General features: G+C 34.7%; 2 protein-coding genes across 4 annotated transcripts in view; one reads left to right on the top strand and one right to left on the bottom strand.

The window, feature by feature from the left end:
- fidipidine (coiled-coil domain-containing protein 93) overlaps positions 1 to 5,938 on the top strand; it is a 100,471-nt gene extending 94,533 nt beyond the window's left edge. For 2 of the 3 annotated variants that reach the window (XM_089255946.1, XM_089255945.1), the window contains 2 exons: positions 3,007 to 3,120; positions 5,671 to 5,933. In XM_089255946.1, coding sequence (XP_089112072.1) covers positions 3,007 to 3,120; positions 5,671 to 5,724 — 168 coding nt within the window. In that variant the 3' untranslated portion in view covers positions 5,725 to 5,933. Of the gene's footprint in view, positions 1 to 3,006; positions 3,121 to 5,670 lie in introns of all 3 variants that reach the window. The other variant, XM_089255944.1, reaches the window with a different exon arrangement.
- A 3,475-nt stretch (positions 5,939 to 9,413) lies between these two features.
- LOC149086495 (uncharacterized) overlaps positions 9,414 to 20,285 on the bottom strand; it is a 115,737-nt gene continuing 104,865 nt past the window's right edge. The window contains exons 16-17 of the mRNA XM_089255943.1: positions 14,936 to 14,982; positions 9,414 to 12,220 (exon numbers count right to left, since the gene is read on the bottom strand). Of these exons, the coding sequence (XP_089112069.1) occupies positions 11,399 to 12,220; positions 14,936 to 14,982 (869 nt within the window). The 3' untranslated portion in view covers positions 9,414 to 11,398. The remainder of the gene's footprint in view (positions 12,221 to 14,935; positions 14,983 to 20,285) is intronic.

Raw genomic sequence — 20,285 nt, 5'->3', positions numbered from 1 at the left:
TTTTGTGTTCACTCAGTGTATCGTGTGTGCTGTCCTTGAGATATTTTCTGGACTCCTGTACATAAGCGGATACATGCTCTTTGAACAGGAGAGGGATGTGGTTCACCGAGAGGGTGTGCATGATGAGTGGAGGTATCTACTTTTGCTCTGCTGCTTGTACTAATACAACAAATTTTTGTGGATGTTGGATCGCCCCCAACCTCTATACGGTTTATGTTCTGGTATGATGTGGCAGAGAAAACAAGTTGAGATGGTTTATGGGACTGGTACAGAAAGTAATACTCGTGACAACAGTTTTCTTGTATGATTGGAAATCTGTGACCCCAAATTGTTTGTGCATAGATGAGATATTAAAAAAGAAGCAAACATTTGGTGTATATATACCCTTCCCCTGACCTACTTTATCATGTGTGGTGTGGGCCCTTCTTGCTTTAGGCAAAAAATTGGTTATCATTGGCTAGACAAGACCGGACACATCCGCAATAATTCCATTAATCGCACCCTCACACCTGCCTAAGTTCTGTCCTTGAACATAAATCAGCTTTGATTTGATGAGTGGAGTAAATTGTAACTAACCAAGTTCTTTTCAGACACCAACAGAGTGGAAAATTATTATTGACTGATCTTAGATTTTTTTAGTGTGTGTGTGACCTCATTAATTTTATAATGATCAGCCTCGATAGTCCAAAAATTGATGATTTGGCATTTCCCTGCATTTAGTGGAATATCTTATTGGGGGGGGGGGGGGGAAGAATTCTGACAAGGGGCAGTAAAACAAACAAGATTGGGGAACTCTGTGTTAGTTTTCATCATATCAACAGTGAGTGACAGAAGTGATAAGTGGAATTCAGATGATTTATGTAAAAAATTTGTGTATTCATTATGATTTTTTTTAAGAGGATTATGTGAATAATTGTTACTTTAAGCTATTTTAAGTGTGATCAACAATGAAAAATATTTTTAAATGAAATAAGTAGATCTAGTAAATATATTTAGTAATATTTTTCGGGCATTTAAAATATTGATTCTGGCATGTATTATTGAGTCACATGCCTGATGGGGCATGTACATTTTTTTGGAGATTTGTCCAGCCCTGATCTAATACCAGAGGAGAAGAACATTTTGTATTTCATTTGACCATGTGAGTCACAATTTAATTTATGTACCCACTTGTGGCAAATATAAATTGATCTTATCTAAGCATTTTTAAATGATTGGCCTGGTGGCTACCTAAAAGTTGATCTACAGTCGGTTTCAGATGGCTACCCAAAAGTAACAAAATGGATGCAGAGCGGAGAAAGATTTTAAAATTATTCGAAAGCATTGAATTTTATTGATTAATATGCACTATATATGAATGACCATCTAACAGCTGAGGTGGCTAATATATACAGTACATGAACATGTTCAGTTTAACAGGACTGGCGGGGGCATTGGAGGTGTTTTGACTCAGTGAGTGCTCACTCGTCTTCAGCTTTATATATAGGAAATTTCTATTTCTGAATAAGTTCTGGGATGCTGAGACCTATGTCACAAATTTCCATGAGTGCTCGAGCACCCACAGCACTCCTGGTTTCAACATCACAAAGTACTGTGTTCTAATTCTCAGTTGTAATTGGCTTTACTAGGTTTCATTTGAATAAACCATCCCAACATTCGATATGGGTCTGTAAGGGTCAAGGTTTTCAGGCTTACTCCCTTGTTTCAGGAATAATGTAATTGCATTTTTAATCTTGTTGCTGTATTTTTGAAATATATGACATCCATATTTATTATGGGCATCTTTTTCTCAGCCGCCTTGTTGGGCATTTTGCCTGTTGTGGCATTGTATTTGTATAACAATAATAGCATGCTATTTTTGAAATGTTCTAATGCCCAGGCATTTATTGAACAAGATATAGAATAGAGAGAAGGGAACCTACAATGGAGTTTTTTGATGGTTCTGCTAGAAATTCCATCCATACCTGGTGCCTTTCTATTGTTTAACTTGTTAATGATTCTTGTTATCTCCATGTGTGTGATAGTTTAGAGAACCTAAGGTACTCGTGGATGAAAATTCCCAAATCTGTGATCCTAGTTGCATCAGAAATGGTTTTACCATTCAACTCCTGAGTGAAATGTGGGTTACTGAAACCAAAACAAGCCACCATGCACTTGTCAAGGCTAAAAATCATGCTCTATTCATTTGCTCATGCTGCAATTCATATTGAAGTCTGACTCAAACATCTTCCATTCCTTGGATTCCTGACTATCCCTCATTAGCTTTATGTCATCTGCAAATTTGCTAACAATCCTATCAATGCCCTGATTGAGTTTATCAATAAAAAGTAAAATAAGTATGGAGCTAAGAGGGACTTGGGTAAACTTCCTTGTGGGGACTCCACTTGTCGCAACTGTCCAATCAGAAAATTCCCTGTTCACTAACTAGGTATAACCTATCTTGCAACCATGATTTTATCCAGTTCAGCAAGTTGCCCCCCAATCTCATGTAAATGCTTTAATAGTTTAACATGTTGGACCCAACTGAATACCTTTTGGAAATCAAGATAAACAAAACAAACTTTTTGCCTTTATCTAAAGCCTGAGTCACATCAGCATAGATACAAAGGAGGTTAGCTATTTCCCTTCCTAAATCCATGCTTGTTTTCCAACAATACATTATATATTCTTGTCTATCCACTTCACCAATTGCCTTTTGAGAATTTCCAAAATTTTTGAGAGGAAGCTTGTCAAATTCACTGGATGATGGTAATTGGGCATAGCTACTCTTCCCCACTTTTCAAGTATCAGATTTGAAAGACCATAGATCATGTGTTGAAACTAAACAGCTTTTTATATAGCCCTCATCAATTAATAAATTTCATCCAATGGCGAGTAGTTTTTTAAACTTTCTTTCCCCTTTCTTATTAAATCCCTCAACATATGCATTAGTAATCATAAACCTTGAAATGAATATTAAACTTAGTTCAATGAGTGCATTTCCTTGAGCTTTTTTTCTAAATGCAGCTGGAGAAAAGAAAACAAGAAGAAAAGTTGCATAGAGACACAATGAATGATCAGTTGTTAGACCTGATTGAAAAACAAAGGCTTTACTTTAAGACAGTGAAGGAATTCAAAGAGGTAATTTATTGGTTCATCAAGATACAGATCCTTTTTTAAATATAAATATTGAGGCATAAATAAACCATGCATTCCAAATAATACTTCATATAGCCTATATATTGTTTATTTTGTTTTCAATTTAAGATTATTACAGTTAATTAATGAGACATTTAATTACAATTTTGTTTCAAAGGTGAATGTTTATGCTAAAGAAAATGTTTTGGTTTTTTTAGATTGTCAATAATTGAAGGCGTAGCATAACCTCTGTAGAAGCTTTACATTTTTTCCAAGTCTCTCTATTGCATTTTCCTTCTTACATGAGACTAGTAAAAATGTCCACAATAGAAGACTAGAATGTCCACATACTGTGTGTTTAAAAGTAAAGGCTGCCCTGACCACCTTTTACAAGCACACAGTGATGATATTGAATTTTGTTAAAAAGCACTTAATCAAAAGAGAATGAATGTTTGAAATTTTATGTCTTTTTATGTGAGTTTATTATCTGAAAACACATTTTACTGTTCATTCCCCCTAAATGTGGGCATTTCTACTGATCCAAGAGAGTTTTAAATCATTTGCGATTTTCCCTGAAAAAATGTTTTCTTTTGCATTTCAAATTATTGTTACTTTCCTCTGCCAATCTGTTGACCACAACCTGACTGTACCTTTATATTCAGAATCAGTGTTTGCCAATTTGTGGGGTTCAATAATCAAAATTCAATTTTTCTCCTCCAAATTTCATTGCGGAGACAAAATTCTCCTTCAAATTATGAGTAATTATTTTACTAGAATTATTTGGTTTTTTTTTTCATAAAAACTGCCCCTTCTTTTCACATAATTATCCCTTAAAATTTTAGAGAGGAGTGCAATTACTCCTTTTTGGATAACATTACTCAGAATAAGAAATTGTAAACCAGTGTCTTAAGATTCTGCCTAGTTTCTCGAGAAATCAATCTACACTCTTTTTGAAACGAGGACCTTACTCTTTCTACAAGAGAGAGTCTTGTGACATCTTTATGAATCAAGTTTCACAGAAAATCACCACTTCAAATTATTCAAGAAGCTCCAAGAAAATATGCCCAGCCATAAGCAGGGCAGCAGGTCTGGTGCCTCGGGTGCCAGACCAGTGGAGGGGCACAGAATCGACCACATAACTGCTCTTTCTACATTTTACAGGGCACCAAAATGAGTGCTTCAGCAGGGTGACTGAGTACCTGGTTGTAGCCCTGGTCATAAGGATATGCAAATTAGGTAAGTGACAGAAATAAAGGGAAGTGGCAAAAAATTTTTTTAATAAGTTCTTGAAACATTAACTACAACTTTACTGCACACCAACTCTGGTCATATATCGCCATACAGCAATTTCCAACCAGTGGAGTTAGGAGGGAAATGCAGGCACCATCTTGGTGGTCCCCCAGGCTTGGTAGGTAAAGAACTTCTTTCTAATGCTCTATGCGTGAATTCAAACATGTTGGCCTTGACGGTTGTCAACTTTGATAGTGGAAGACAAGCATCTTACCATTGCATCACTCGGGTAAGTTTTCAAAACATAATTTTCCATCATAATCAACATCATTGAAAAAAAAATCCAAAAATTCTGATGTATAATTTTTAAATTGCCATTCCTCACCAGACCAATGACTATGAATTTTCACTTATATGCACCATATGCCTGCTTCACTTTTCAAAGTCTTGATTTAAAAAAAAAAAAAAAACTTTTTCAAGCTATTAAAAAGTTGAAATGTGTGTTTTGGAGAGAATTTCATATTTAATAAAAGGAATTCATTTTGATGTTATTTTCTATAACAAGAAAATTCCAGGGTTTTGATGTTTTGTATGTTTTTCTGTACTTAAATTCTGATAGTTTGGTATGAAATATCATGGATGTTTTAAATGTTTAAATATATCCCTTTATAAACTTCTGTGATTATTGTTATTTTGGTTTTTTTTTCACACTTGCCATTTTAAACAGCCAGGATTTTCAGTTATCCACAAGTTTTGTTTTCAGTATTCCATGATATTTAAAAAAAAAAATGATGGCAGCTCTATAAAAAGCATTATACAAAAACAAACTTCACATTAGATTCACAACACATATACCACACACTTTCAGGTCTTTGACTACCAGCTTCTCTTCCTTGATACAGAGGGTTGGGCCATGATCTGGTAAGGGGTAGGAGTAATCCATGATAGCACTTTGGATAAGAAAGTTTCTATCATGTACATGTAAAATTTATTATTAATCTCAGTCAAACCTTATCCAAGATTGAGTGTTGGAAAAAATTTTGCCTAAAATTCTGACATGTTTGAGTGAAAGTTTTATGCTGAAATATATAGAGAGAAATGTAGTACATGTAGTGAATCCCCACTGCATGTGAGTAAGACAGGAGCAAATCATTTTTTGTCATGCGTGGTTTTAGCTTAGAAGGAACATTGGTCTTATATGAATGTAGTATTTGTGAATGTTTTTTTTTTTTTTTTTGCATCCTTGCACTCATCAAGTGCATTTTTAAATGAATTGTGCATTTTCTTTGATTCCCTAATTAGTGTTTTTAAATATACTTACAGGAATGCCGGAAAAATGAAATCTTAGTAACCAAATTGAAGGAAAAAGTAAAATAATAAACAGATATATATATATATTGTCTTAGGCTTTCATGGGTCTAAGTATTATTGATACATTGTTTTTTCTGGTAAATTACAGTCTATATTATATTATCTTGATTTTATCAGTATGAATAATTTAATTACAAACTTGTTTATGTATTATTTTTGTACACCTTTTTTTAATCTTTGGATAAATATTCCATAAATATAAATGACTTTTTTTCAAAACATTTTGTTTGTCGTGTATTTTTCTTATAGAGAGGAAAACAGACAAAAGTACTTAAATGTACCCAAAAGTAATTAGTGGTATTACAAAATTCTAAGTACACAGCCTTTTGTGGATGTAAATAAATAAATAAAATGCACACACATATATCTACAATAATGAAACTCAAGTACATGTTATTTACCATTATGTGTGAAATTACAAGGACATCCAAGAAACAGTTTTTTCATATTTCAATATTTTTGTGAATTCCAGTAAGAAATTATAAGAACAAAAATATAAGACATTTTCATTTCCACTACTTTAAAGTAGTGTAGCATTGCGTTACTTTATGCAAATCATTTTTTTATATCATCTTTATGTCACTGGATAACAAACCAATAAAAATATACCACCTTTACTTCATCAGTAGAAAAAAATGCCACGGGGTACAGAGCTGCAAGAAGCTGAAATTCTCATTAAATTTGGCTGTTGCATGGCACCAATGTGTCTAAAATATATACAACAAATTAAATTGGACGTTCTCAATGTGCCATTACAAATTTTTTAAACCAAGGAATATTTGACTGTAAAAAAACTATCTGGGTGCACCCCAAGCTTGTCTTCCTGAACAAAGCATAATGTTTGTGTTCTAGTAGTAATGACCAAGATGTCTTTCGGATATATGAAATCTACCTTACAACTGCAGCACTCACATTGAACACTTTAAAGAATTTCAAGTTTTACAAGTAACATAAAATTCATGAAAAGGAAGAAAAATCACCATATTAATTTTGAAACACAAACAAGACCATTTGAATTTTGCAAAATGTACCACGTTTTGGACTCGTCAGTGGTACCCTATCATGTTCTCTGGTGAAAAAATAATAATTTAATCTTGATGATCCCGATGGTTTCCATTCATATTGGCATGATTTGAGGTCTGTAATGCAGCAGTTAATGAGCCGTCAAATGAGTGGTGGTGCAGTGATGGTTTGGGGAGCATTTTCTGCCTAAGGAAAGACCGCTATAGTTTTTCTGCTCTCGGGGATGAACTCAAAAGCTATGTAGAACTTTTTCACAAGCAATTTAATGTATGTAAAGAAGTCCTTTGTGGCAAAGATTGCATATTCCAACAAGATAATGCATCAATTTCATGTGTTGGGTGACACAAAACAGTGATTCAAGCAAGAAAACATGAACATCCTTTCATGGCCAGCTCGTTCCTGCTGATCTCAACCCGTGGAAAACTTGTGGGACATTCTATGTATATACAGGTAGGAGGCAATTTTTTTCCCCACCAAGCATTTGAAAGCAGCCATATCACAGGATTGGAATGATGTCTCTTGTGACATGCTGATTGATTTGGCTAAATCATTTTTTTTTCTTATTAACAGACAGAAATGGATGCACAAAATATTGATTTTGATAAATCTACATGCAATTTATTTAAATTTTATTTTAGTCTTCCTTAAAAATCAGTGGGGTGTCATAATTTTGTCTATACTACATACATACAGTTGAAGCTCGTTATAATGACCCCCACGGTAGAGCGACCATTCCATTATAGCGATTGTTGTGAGAAGTCCTAAATTTTTCAGCACTCCGATTATAATATTCGTTTTCCTTTCGATATAACGACCACCCAATATAACCTGTTTTTGACAAGGCGATGAGGGTCATAATAATAAATGACCATCATAAAATGATAATAGAATTTTTGATATTTTTTGCTTGCTCCTTCTGCTTTCATAAAATTTATGAGTGTCTTATAATTGTCTCCCATTGTAGACATTGTTACCTGGGGTTTCTTACTTCAGATTGTGTTCTCAAGGAGGGTAAGCAAAGTAAATTTTCATTTGTTGATGGAACATACAGCAGAAACTAGTGATATCCATCAACAGACAGGCCTTCAAGTTTGAGTGGTCCCCCATTTCCAAAATGAGAGAACCACTACCTCTTCTAATTGCCATAACTTTCGTACTGTTTAGCGAGTAGCGATGGGAAATGTAGATAAATTCCTGTAGGCTATGAAGTACCGCTGAAAGACCATTACTCAAATTCATGGCCCCCACGAGGGTGGGGCTGACGGGGCTCAAGCCCTGGGGCCCCGGGATGATTCTTATTTTTTGTTTCTTCATGCTATAAATTTACTGCAGAAAGGGCCCCTGCTCAAATGACTGAACAAATTGGTCATTGAAGTAATGAAAATCAGCACACTATCAAAAAATTCAGACTAAATTAGACTCTCAGAGGGAAGCAATCCAGGGATGCAGACGAAATAAGTGATAAAAGTGTATTTGTGTAATAAACAGAAAATAAAGTTCTAGAACTGTTCCCAGCAGAGGGCAGGCTTGATCTAAGTGTATGGTACTAAATTATCTTCCAAACTCATAAATTTATATTATGATAATTATGACACTATATATAGTAGTTCATCTCAGATATTTTTGTCATGTTGAATGTGTTATAATCTATAGAATTCATTTTGATCCAATTGCTTTGTCTCCTGCCGTTGGTGATTTTTCAGTGATTTCAGCAATATTTGCCAACTTTGGGCATCATTTTTAGTGATAATTGGCAATGTTTTGTATTTAGAATCCCGATTTCCTCAAGGAAATTTTTCTGATTTTTCTCAAGGAAATATGGTCAGCCTACATCTCATGCTTGTGTTTGAAAACTGTTAGCGGTATTTGTTATGGTGTCAGTACAGTGGTGCCATCCAAGAGTGCCGGAAATCAAAAAAACTTTTCTCGAAGATCTCACCTATATATTTTTATCACATCTACATCAAGTACCATACATCCTACTTTTGATCTAGAGCTTGAGAAATTTTTATTCTTACACACGATTTAGTGTTGTGAAACTGCATTCTGTCTGAGGCTTTCACAGTTAGAAGGAGAAGCAAACAATTCACATATTCTGTCTACATAACAGAATACTACAGTCGGGTGTAGATAGATTCTTGGCTATATATCTGATCGTGCAGTCAAAGGGCAAAGCATCAGCGAAATGAAATAATTTTTTTGGTGTAGGAAAAATACTTTAGGGCTGTTATTTATGAAGATGCGAAATTAGGAAAGAAAAGTTAGTTGCTTCTTCCGGGAATCAAACGGGGCAGGCAAGTGTGTTTGCAACAAGACCCAGGTTTGATTCCTGGAGAAGATAACTACCTTTACTTTCCAAAGTTTGCTTTAGCATAATATCCAGAAAATCTCTTTCCCAGAAGTGTTGTGGGCTGAAAAAAAGTGTCCCAAGTCCCTTTAGATTTACGGTAAAGAGACATGACTGTATTAATATTCATCTCATAGTTCCTCCACCAAATGCTACAAATCAAGCAAGACTTAGAATCGATTTTGAGAGTCTAAGCACTAGTAGCATATTGCAGTCAAACTCTGATGCCTACAAGCTTTTTGGCTGGCAATATGAACGACATAACCCATTGTGAGAGGGTTGTGATTTATTTAATAAAAAAAGAAATATGAAACTTTTGTCCACGTAGGAAAAAAAGAATATTTTATTTCAAATAGAAAAAAAAACAAACAAATATATAAAAATAAGGCACTTATACATCAACGGCACTCACATACAACTATATGCACAAAAAACAATGCTTTGTCTTTGGCACACTCAAGCTATGAAACGATTTGGACAAATATACTTGATGAATAGCTTATGAGGGAAACACAAAAATGGGTTGTAGTTAGTGCTTTTTTTTTTTGGTAGTATGCAGTATCTGCACATTTTTTCTTTCAAGCTGAAATTAGATGTGATGTGCTGTAATAAAATGTTTATGAGTATAGATACTTACACTTCCAAAGAGAAAAAGCACTGGATGTGTGCAGGGCTGGACAAATATATTGCTCGACATGCTTGGGGCATGTAAAACTTTTGACGGAGCGAGTATTTTTTCATTCACACGCCCACTGCTAACATATGAAATATTGATTCTCAAGCATGTATTATATCAAGTGTGGCATGCAAAGTTTTGGAGATTTTTTTTTTTGGCCAGCCCAGCAAGATATATAAATAGAAGATTCTTAAAATAAATTTATATGCATAAAATTATAACATATCCATTAAACCTTAGTTTTATGAGATCAATATATTACTTGAGCAAATATGAAAAAACTTTTCGCATCCAACCAAACCAGTTTCTCATCATTATGTATACACGGCGTTAGTTATATTACATATTTAAGATTACAAATCTTTCATGTACCTTATGCATATTTTCCATCTTTAGTATTGGTTCATTATTACTGGTAATGAATAATAATTTTAAAAAGTAGTTTCATGGATTTTGATGGTGGCATGCAAGTTCAAACATGTACTTATGAGAGAACAAAAAATACAGTGAGAATAAAATAAACAAGTAGATATAAAGTTAAACTCTGATGCCATGTCACCATTTAATTCACAGAATTCTGGTGCTATAATGAGTTTTGCACTATATCTGATACACGATTTAACCTGTTTATATAAGCAGAAGATTTTTTCCACTAAAAATTTCTCATCCTAAGCAGAATTGGTGCATCATTGAGGATGCCACTAATAGTGTTCAACTGTGTGTATATTAGATATAGTCAATTCACTATTGTGCAGATTCATTCCTCAACCTTACAATTGTTGCGCATTCAGTGCATTGAAGTATACGCAAGTACTATCCTTTGGTTTAAATGGAAATGAGCTAACCATAGAAAGTTATGTTTGTTTCCATGACAAGGAAAATATAATGATATAGCTGTAGTTGGGCACGGTAGCCCAGGTCAATAAGGTACTCATCCAACGTACCTAAGGATGTTAAGAGGTGTCGCAAGTTTGATATCCGGTTTGTCCTTGTCATGAACTTTCCTGACACAGGAGGTACAACAAAAACAGCAATATGACCACAGAAAAGGATTGCTACCACTGGGAGTTTCACACTGAGGGGTTAGCATACCAACGTCTCAATGAGTTTTTAAAAAAAAGGCTACCATTAGGAATTGGCAATAAATTGTAGGTCCCACCCTAACCAGCCCTTGTATGCAGAAAATGAGTGGTGTGAAAAAAATGATCAACAATCATAGTTTTCTAAACAGTAATTCATTCAGTAGGTCTAAACTATTCTTTTACTGGATCACGTCACAAAAGTTCTCATACCTCTTCAAATAATAGCATTAAGAAACATGTTCTAGTTCCTACCCAAAATTGCATTTCTGCACCCCACTCTGGTATATTGAAAAAATTCACACACACACAAGAGAAGTATTCCACATACCTCCATTTTCATAAGATGCATCTTATGCTGTCCTCTTAAATCAGGTTCAATCACATTTTACAAATATAAAAATAATTAAACAATGATATTCTATAACATTCAATAATACTGAACAAAAACCACTTGTGTGTGTGTGTCTGTGGGTATCACCTCAAACATTGGAATGTATTGAAAAATAGTGAAAAAACAAAACGGTATCACATTTTAAGATCTTTTCCACAAAATTACTGGTACTTGGACATGTAAAACGTGCAATCTGCACAGTACACAGATGATTTTGGGATAGGTTTATTATGACACAAGTTACACTGTGCCAAATTTTCAAGGTTTGTGTTCACATTTTCGCTTTCAGTATTATTCTCAATGAGCAGACTTTTTCCTGAAATGTCCCCCTCTTCAGCGTATAGCATAGGTACTCTCAATTCTGGCAATTCTGTTCCTCCACATTCTAGATGCTTTTGGTAAACACGCTCTAAGAGAGGATTCGTAAAAAATCCACTATCATCAAACTCTGCACATGCAACAAGAACAACTTCATCTGAAAATGTTACACTCTTCTTTTGAATTTTTTTCTTAGGTGATCCACTGATAGGTTTCTCGAGAATCTCTTCATCTGTATTTGCTGTGAATGCAGATGAACGCATGTGTTCAAGCCGCTGCATAGCAGTCTCATAATCTGGAGGTTGTTGAGGTCTTTGTGGAAGAACTAGAATGTGTTTATTCACTTTTTCAGCCAATTTCATTTCATCAGCTTCAGGCTTGAAATTTTCAGTCAGTTTGTTTTCTTTCACTAGATCATCTAATGCTGTTGCAGTAATACTTTGATGGTAACTGTTTTCAATTACAGAGCCAAGTGATTCTTGTAGGTGAACGCCATTGTACTTGTTAAGCGTACTAGTCTTGCTGCACGAAATAATTTTTTCTTTGGGAAAGATTAATATAGACTCAAATTTTGAAGCCAAGTCTTTCACACTTGATGCAGTTTTTCTATCTTCCACATCGCTGCTTTCCTGCACATGGGCCATTTTAAGTACTTTAACAGGAACCTAAAAATATTTTCAAGGAGAAAAAAATGTTGATGAAAAAAAAATTACTTGACTGACACAAAAACTGTGCAGCACCAACTAAATCTTGCAAATATACGCATATAGATAAATGTATAGTTGCCAACTGCAGAGGATTGTTCATAGTTTCTATGGATGGCTGCACTCAACTATGGAGCTATGGGAGATACTCTCAATACTATGGAATCATTTTAAATGTGTCTTTCATTACTTTATTTTGAAAAAAAAAATGGGTCTGTTTCTCTTGTAGTATTTTAATAATTTTTATTTTTTGAATCACGCCCTTTCTTTACGATATGCCCTCACCATAACAATAAATTTGTATACACATGTGAGAGAGTTCAAGAGAAGGCAAACTTGAGCTACAAACAAAGGAGTCAGTGAAAGAATTGACATATCCTTCACTATTAATAAGAATGTCGGGACAGAATAATTGGACCAAATTGAAAGGTGACAAGCTCATGATCAATGCAGATGCTAGAGCATGACGATGAGCAAATAACGAGCTTCTAAAGTTGCAACTTCTTAATTTGACAAAGAATATGGTGGTCAGGAATAATACTGGTCCCCAATATCTGGTAAAGTCTGTTCTGGATTCACAAAATCCACAATGACTAGAAACCAACCGAGAGAATTTAGATGAATAAAGACAAATTCAGAGTTCCACATCTTTGCCATGCTTTTCTGCCTTATGTCGTGCCACAAAAGTACAGAAAGCTGTTACTCCATTAAAGGGAAATAATAGAAAAGTAAGACAAGAATGTATGACGACCTTACAAAATTTTGACACTCATATAAGTAATTTCCCCATTATTTTTTTCTTTCACAGTAGAACATCTCGGTAGCAGACACCTGTGGGGCAGAAAATTTTGTCCACTACTGGGAGTTGCATAAGACTTAAGTACATTTAATCCTGTTGATGGAATTTGAACAGGTGTCCGCTATGATGTTTCACTGTGTTTTACTTGTGTCAGTCTGTCTTGTCTATGTGCAAAAGGTAATCTGCCAAGCTGAGTCCAGATGCTCACTCTACTCTATGCCCAAGCATGCAAAAACCTGTTTTTCATCAGAGTCAATCGCTCCTTGCTCTGTGCTAAAAACAGGTTTTTGAGTGGTTTAGCCCAGCGGCTCTGGACCTAGCCTTATTTGCACGGTCGAGATTGGAATGTTTTGTTCTGGTGTGTTTCGTTAGTGCCATAGGCGTTCTGATATGAAGAAAACAAGCATTTGGAATCCTCTAGGGTTGCTAGACCCACAAAGGCATATGTTGGGTGGGATTTTAATAATTATGAATTACGGACTCTGTGACCTCAGAAAGTTGTTTCGGGAGGGGGAGACTCATGTAGCCTGAGCCCCAAGGTTTCGATGTCCCTAAAAGGTGTATTTAAATGAAATTTCAATTAAAATTTAAAAAATAATAAAATTTTTGAGGTTTTTTTTTTTGACTGGTTATGTTGACCTATGGAAGTACCACCCCTCCCTCCCCCTGGCAAAGCTACATTCAGCACTACTGATAGGGTTCATGCCAATTTTGGCACATGTATGTATATTTTCTAAACTGACCTACATGAAAATCACACCCATATTTTATTTCGTACAGCCTAGGAAATTGATTGAAATATTGTTCTCGTAGGGCAGTGGTCTAATGCACAATTGATCACACTTGCACTGGCTGAAAATCCTGTGTCTTTGCTGCCAGTGATGGTTGGCTCTGCCATATTTCGATATTTAAATAAAATTCCAGAGGTGGTCATCTCCATAGAGGAAATCATGGTGCTGAAATCACTTTGTGTGATATGGCATGGATGTCTCTCTCTGTGTAACGAACTGGATGTTGGTTTGATTCCTTGCAGAGACCTGTAGAATTTTTTTTCCGAAATTCATCTTCTTACTGTGTTTAGTCATCATTATATGTTTATGTAACATGAAGGTTTGGCAGTCCTCATTTTTCTTATAGAGGAGGAGGAACTCTTTTATTTACAAGCACCTTCTCTCTGGCAACTCAGTATCAAGAGTGCAGGGTTTCCTGAAAAATCCCACTTGCGAGGTCACTGTGGTTATTAAAAATTCTATACCTAGTTGGTAGTGTGATTAATTGCGTGATAAATTTGGGTCTGAAAACCACACAAATGTTGGAAAATAAATTCTTGGCTCCTGGTGCCTAGTTTTTTTTTTTGACTTTACAAGCCAAGATTCCTTATTCACCCATGCAGGTTTTTCTCTTTAACTGAAAGACATAATTAATGTGTCCTAATTGTCCTAACAATTGTGTTTTATTATGTGTTTTCAAATTTCATGAAATTACTTACTCCCTTTTGAAACTCTATTCGTTCATATATTTAAAAAGATTTTATACAACTTTGACAGTTTTATTTCTCGTATCAAGCAAGTTTCATTTGAGAATTCAAAGTGAGCAATTCTATAATAATATATACAAAAGAATTTGTTGAAGGCCGGGATTACACTACAAAAGTTTGACTAAAAATCTTTTACAAAATATGAAAAAAAAAACCAACAAGAGTGCATAATTACATTCGAGCGAATGTGATCAATAGGTTTATTGGTTGTTTTTTTCAAGTGTTGTAAAAGACCTTTTATCAAACTTTTATAGTGTAATCCCAATCTAACATACTTTTTACATGTAAATTTCATTGTATGTGTCTAAAATGGCATGTATATACAAAAATTTGTCGGTACCTTATTTGATATCACTTGCTGTGTACCTTCAGAAACATTTTTGCATTCTGGAAAAAAAAATATTTAAAAAATATATTATGTATGCATATGTATTTTAATTTATATATATGAGCTTGCATACTTAAAAATAACTTATGAATGAAAAGTAATTGTTATAATTAGAGCCTGGAAGTTTAGGCACTGAAAATAGTAGAAATTATCCACCTCGTTGGGCATTGTATTTGTATAAATAGCAGGCAAAAATGCACTAAAAATACCTAAAATAGGCACTAGAAAGGCATAATTTATGGAAGGAACTAAAAACTAGGTATTAAGGACCCAAAAACAAGCTGAAAAATTGGTTGCACTTAATTCGTCTATTGTTTCAATGACAGTTTATAATAACTACATTATTATCCAAGATAAATTGATTTCAAGCCCAAAATAAAGTGTTTGAGTTCCCTCAGGTCAATTCCATGGCCACCATTACCAGACGTAGAGACAGAAGAGAAATTGATGTGTGTTGCTCCTTCGAGTTGCGAATAATTCTCGTTTATTTGATGTATTATTTGGAGCAATCACTAACATTTCTATAGTTGAAACATAGCTACCTTGTTCTATTGTTTAAAAAAATGTTTTTCTTATATTTCCACGTATGTGGAACTTCTCCAAGTGCTGAGGCCCCTGTGTGGCTACATCTGTCGCACACCACTGAGGGCAACTGGTCAATTTAATCGAATACCAAAAAATATGTGTATTAAATAAATAGCCATGGTTATTTGCAGTGCATTTATAATGTGGAAAAAAATCAAAACACATGAGCTCTACCCCTGCCTTATGTGACCGTCGACTAATGACCTCTTAGGACAGTCATCGGTCAGCTATACGTATGCAATGCCTGAGCGAGACTGTGAAGCATGTGGAGAAACAAATTTCTAATTTTTCTCTGCTTTTCTAATATATGGACTATGTTCATCTGAAATACTGCATCTAACACCATCCTATCAAAAAAATACATTTCTTTTGTTCTCAATGCTCAAAATACCCAAGTTTTACATGTTACGGTCTCTGAAATGCACCAGTAAACTTAAAACTATGTTAAAATATGAATTTATGGCAGAAAAGGCATTTTTATAGAAAAGCTTGAAAATGGACAAAAAAAAAAGGCATAGCATTTTGCCTGAATTTCTGGGCTCTAGTTACAATAGGGCGCAATAGCCCAGGTCGCTAAGTTACTCGTCTGAAGTACCAAAGGATGTTTAGAGGTGTCACAAGTTTAATACCCGATTCGTCCTTGTCAGAAACTTTCCTGACAAGGGTACAACAGAAACGACGACATGACCACAGAAGAAGATTGTTACCATAGGGAGTCCCCCAACCTCTCAATGAGTATAAAAAAAAGGCTGCCTTTCGGAATCTCCAATAAATTGTAAGTCCCGGTCTAATTAGCCCTCGTGTGCAGAATATGACCATGGTGCAACAAAAACAATAAAATGAACTGGTTATAAAAAACATTATCACATTTCATTTTAACCATACATGTTCCTCTGCAGAATTTCTAAAAAATTGGTAAATACCAGAACATGTGTGTATTTGAGTATGTGTGGCCCTAATGTATTTATTTGTTGTTCACAATCTGACTTCTTTAGAAACAAGCAGTTAAATTTCAAAGATTCTGTAAGAACAAATGCTATGAATTTGATACAGTACAGGAACTACAAGAAATATAAAGTGTAACTATACATATATAATCTTCAGTTCCGCATTTTTAACACTAGAACTGCGGCACTTTCTGTATACCTAGAACTTCAGACTGGGTCAAATTCACCCAAACTGTGAAAAAACTGTTTCATAGCTAAAAGAGGAATTTCTTTTCAGTTCCTGGGTTTTTCCCTACTTTCATTCAATGTTGTTTAATTGTGTATTCATAACGGGAAACTATATTTATGTATGAACATAAAATGGGCTTTAAAATTAACTAAAAAATGATGTACAGTCAAAGCTCTCTTTCTCAAACTCTATTTCTCGAAAAACTCTAATTTCAAAAAATGAAAAAATTCTTGCATTTCCTGTACTAAATTAATGCATTTGTACATTTCTATGTCAAAGTAATTTTCGAAAAAAAAAAAAAAACTATCAAAGACCAAGCCCAATGATAGTAAAAAGAAAATACCTAAATTCCTTTTCTTTCGCGAAATAAGGCTTTTCTCCAGAGGTGAAAGAAACTGATAAGAAAATATTATTTGTATTATAGCCATTGTGTTGCTGAATCTTGTCATTCATAGGTTGGTACTATGATTGACAGGGTGGTTGTCGTGTGGATGGCTTGTTCAGCATGGCAAAAAGTTTGCCAACAAGCAATTCAAAATTGCTTCAAGAAAGCTGTGGATTTGGAACCAGTCATCTCAGTGATGAAGGATATCAGGTGATTCACTTGAATTTCAACGATTCTCTGAACAATGGTAAAGATGAGATTGCAAAACATTGGGGCATTACTAAAAAAACGAAGCTAGAAATTTTATTTTTGGATTTTGTTGAAATAGACAAAGTTCACTACAAACTTCCAGCACCTGGACTGTGATACAGAAATTATTGGTGAATGTATGGCCGATTCATGAGGAGAAAATGCTTCAGAGGAATTAAAACAAAGTAAATGAAAAATTCTTGATGCATGTTGTAAGTAAAAACACATCATTTTCTGGAGTAAACTAAGAAGATAGGGCACAAAATATTAGTAGCTCTTGCTAGTATGGATGAAATTGTGAAGGCTGTCGAAGAGCAAAAAATATGTATCGATCTAAACTTACGGATTATTTTGAATATGGTATGTAAATAAAATAGCAATAAAATAAAGCAATTTTTTTCCATTATTCCATATTGATGTTTTTGTTTTTTTCTCGATTGAGCACAACTCAGGTCTATCACCATGGGCAATTTATTACCTAGCGAGTTGTGCTGAAAGTGTAAGTGTGTGTACCTAACAGTCTGATTGCATATCTAGAGTTGTGTATGATTTTTCAGTGCTGCCATCTATATCTCAGAAGTGAGTGAAGTGTAATGTCTGAATACTTGTACTGTTTGTAGGACTGTTGCTCTCTATTGCGAGACTATTTAAAGGGGAGATTGGCTCACATTTGCTCACATCAAATTTAGGAACCACAGAAAACCAACTTCAGCCGACCACCACTGTTGATGGGGCTCAAACCCGGGTTCTCACGATGAGAGTCTGTCACTATGACCACTACCACCACAGCAGCGCATATTATGGGTTTTTTTTTCTCAAATCGAGCACAACTAACGTCTATCGCTATGTTTTTTTCTAGAGTTAAGCTTTTACTGTCCCAAAACCTTTCTTGAGTACTGTCAGAATACCTGGTATTCAAGTCTTCAAAGGAAAAGAATATTTATCTCTAGTGGCTGTTCTTTCGTGAAGAAAAAGATAATCTCCTCAGACAATAAATTGGCCCTGACCTTGAAAGACCTTTATTCTTCACTATCTTCATTTAGAAATACTTTTAGAAAAGGGTAACCACTTCTGAGAAAATTCTACACACACACCCCCTTTTTCCCTATAGAATAGTATGTTAGGTCAAAATAATCCAAACCGCAGTTCTAGGTATAAGTGCTTACAGTTCTGAAATACGAGATGTGAAGAGAATAAAATTTTCGTGAATTAATATTCATATGATGTGAAAAGTCACACAATTTTTTTATCATCTGCGCTTAAGTTTTCGAGATAAATGAAAATGAAGTTTGATTTTGGCCAAATTGACCCACTCCACAGTTCTAGTATTAATAGCTACTAGGTACAGGATTTTTCAAGAATGGGGCCATCAAGCATATTAACACAATTCTGAGGTAATTTTTCATTTTTACCTAGCCTAAAAATTTCTCAACTCAGGTTGTATAAATCCAGAGTTTAAAGAGTATTTTCAATCAAAGCAGAGCTGGCAGGACAGCATTGTTTTGCATGTTTAAGATACAGTTTCAAGTGGGAAAACACATTGCATTATATATATAAATGCTACTAAATATACCATATCATAATCAAACTTGGTCATTCTTACTTTTGCACTAAGAATACGTTATAGCAGTTTCTTAATTGCATCATATGCAATTAGCACTGCCAAATTAAAGGAGCCAAATTAAAGGAAATTAATTTTTAGTCCTGCAATTTAATATTTTGATTGCTAGATATATTCTAATGTTATGCACAATAAGGGAATTGTTTTAAGTATCACAGTGATGATCTAGATCAGTGGTTCTCAACCTTTATTGACTCACGGAGTCCTTTTTAGTAAATAAATTCTATGGCGGAGCCCCGTAGGCTAATTATTCATCAAAATTACTGATTTATTTTTGCTATTTGAAAATATTTATAATTATTTTTTTAAATTTTACTGGTTTTTTTTATTTCCCTTCCCGCGGAGCCCTTGGAGCTCCGTGGAGCACCGGTTGAGAACCGCTGATCTAGATAATTTAATAATAACAGAAATCAGAGCATTTGTGTGTAAACACCTGTTATAAAAAGAGTACAGCAAATGTTTACATCTATGCACATATATAAGCAGAAAGAAATTTTGGAAGGTCAAGAATCATTTTGAATTGAAGAAAATATAAATTATTCCATAGTTTTTCCTTCAGCATTTATGCTATGCTTTATTCAAATTGTATATTTTTGTAATAAAAACATATATTGTCCAAAATAATATTCTGTGGAGAGTAGAAAATTATTTTAAAATCTATTAAGTATTTATTCTTGGCATAACATAGTCACTTTAAACATTACATACAGTTAATGTGTGTTTTTACAATGGGAATTTTTGTATTGAAAAGCAATATTTGAGGTTTTAACGTGACTGTTTAAACCACGGTCTAAACCAGTGTTTCCCAAAGTGGGCAATATTGCCCCCTGGAGGGTGATCGAATGGGCAAAGGGGGTGATAGAACCTATGGATTTAACATGGAATCCTATGGGTTTACTTGAGTTAGGGGGTGATGTGAGAGAAAAATTTCTGAAGGGGGCGACAGAATGAAAAGTTTGGGAAACTAGGGTCTAAACCAGTGATTCCCAATGTGGGCTTTAATGGGCGATGAAAAGTTCCAGGGAGCGGTGGAAGCTACGGGTATAACATAGGATCCTACAGGGTAGATTGCATTGGGGGGCAATGGGAGAACAAGGTTGGGGAACTATGGTCTAAACCAGCGTTTCTTAATCTTTTTTTGCCCGGGGCTCTACTGTCTTGCCCAGATTCTTCGACCTTCAGCTAGAAGCAAGGTCCTTCATACATATTGTATTGATTTTTTCAGTGAATTTATATTGAATTAAAATTTTGCAAATAGGATTGGCCTCCAGACCACTGGCCTAGAA

This window comes from Pholcus phalangioides, unplaced genomic scaffold, assembly GCF_987345545.1.
Source record: "Pholcus phalangioides strain wild (caught in Gottingen) unplaced genomic scaffold, Ppha-v1.0 ptg000004l_1, whole genome shotgun sequence".
NCBI lineage: Eukaryota > Metazoa > Arthropoda > Arachnida > Araneae > Pholcidae > Pholcus > Pholcus phalangioides.
This window is presented reverse-complemented; position numbering and strand designations above follow the sequence as displayed.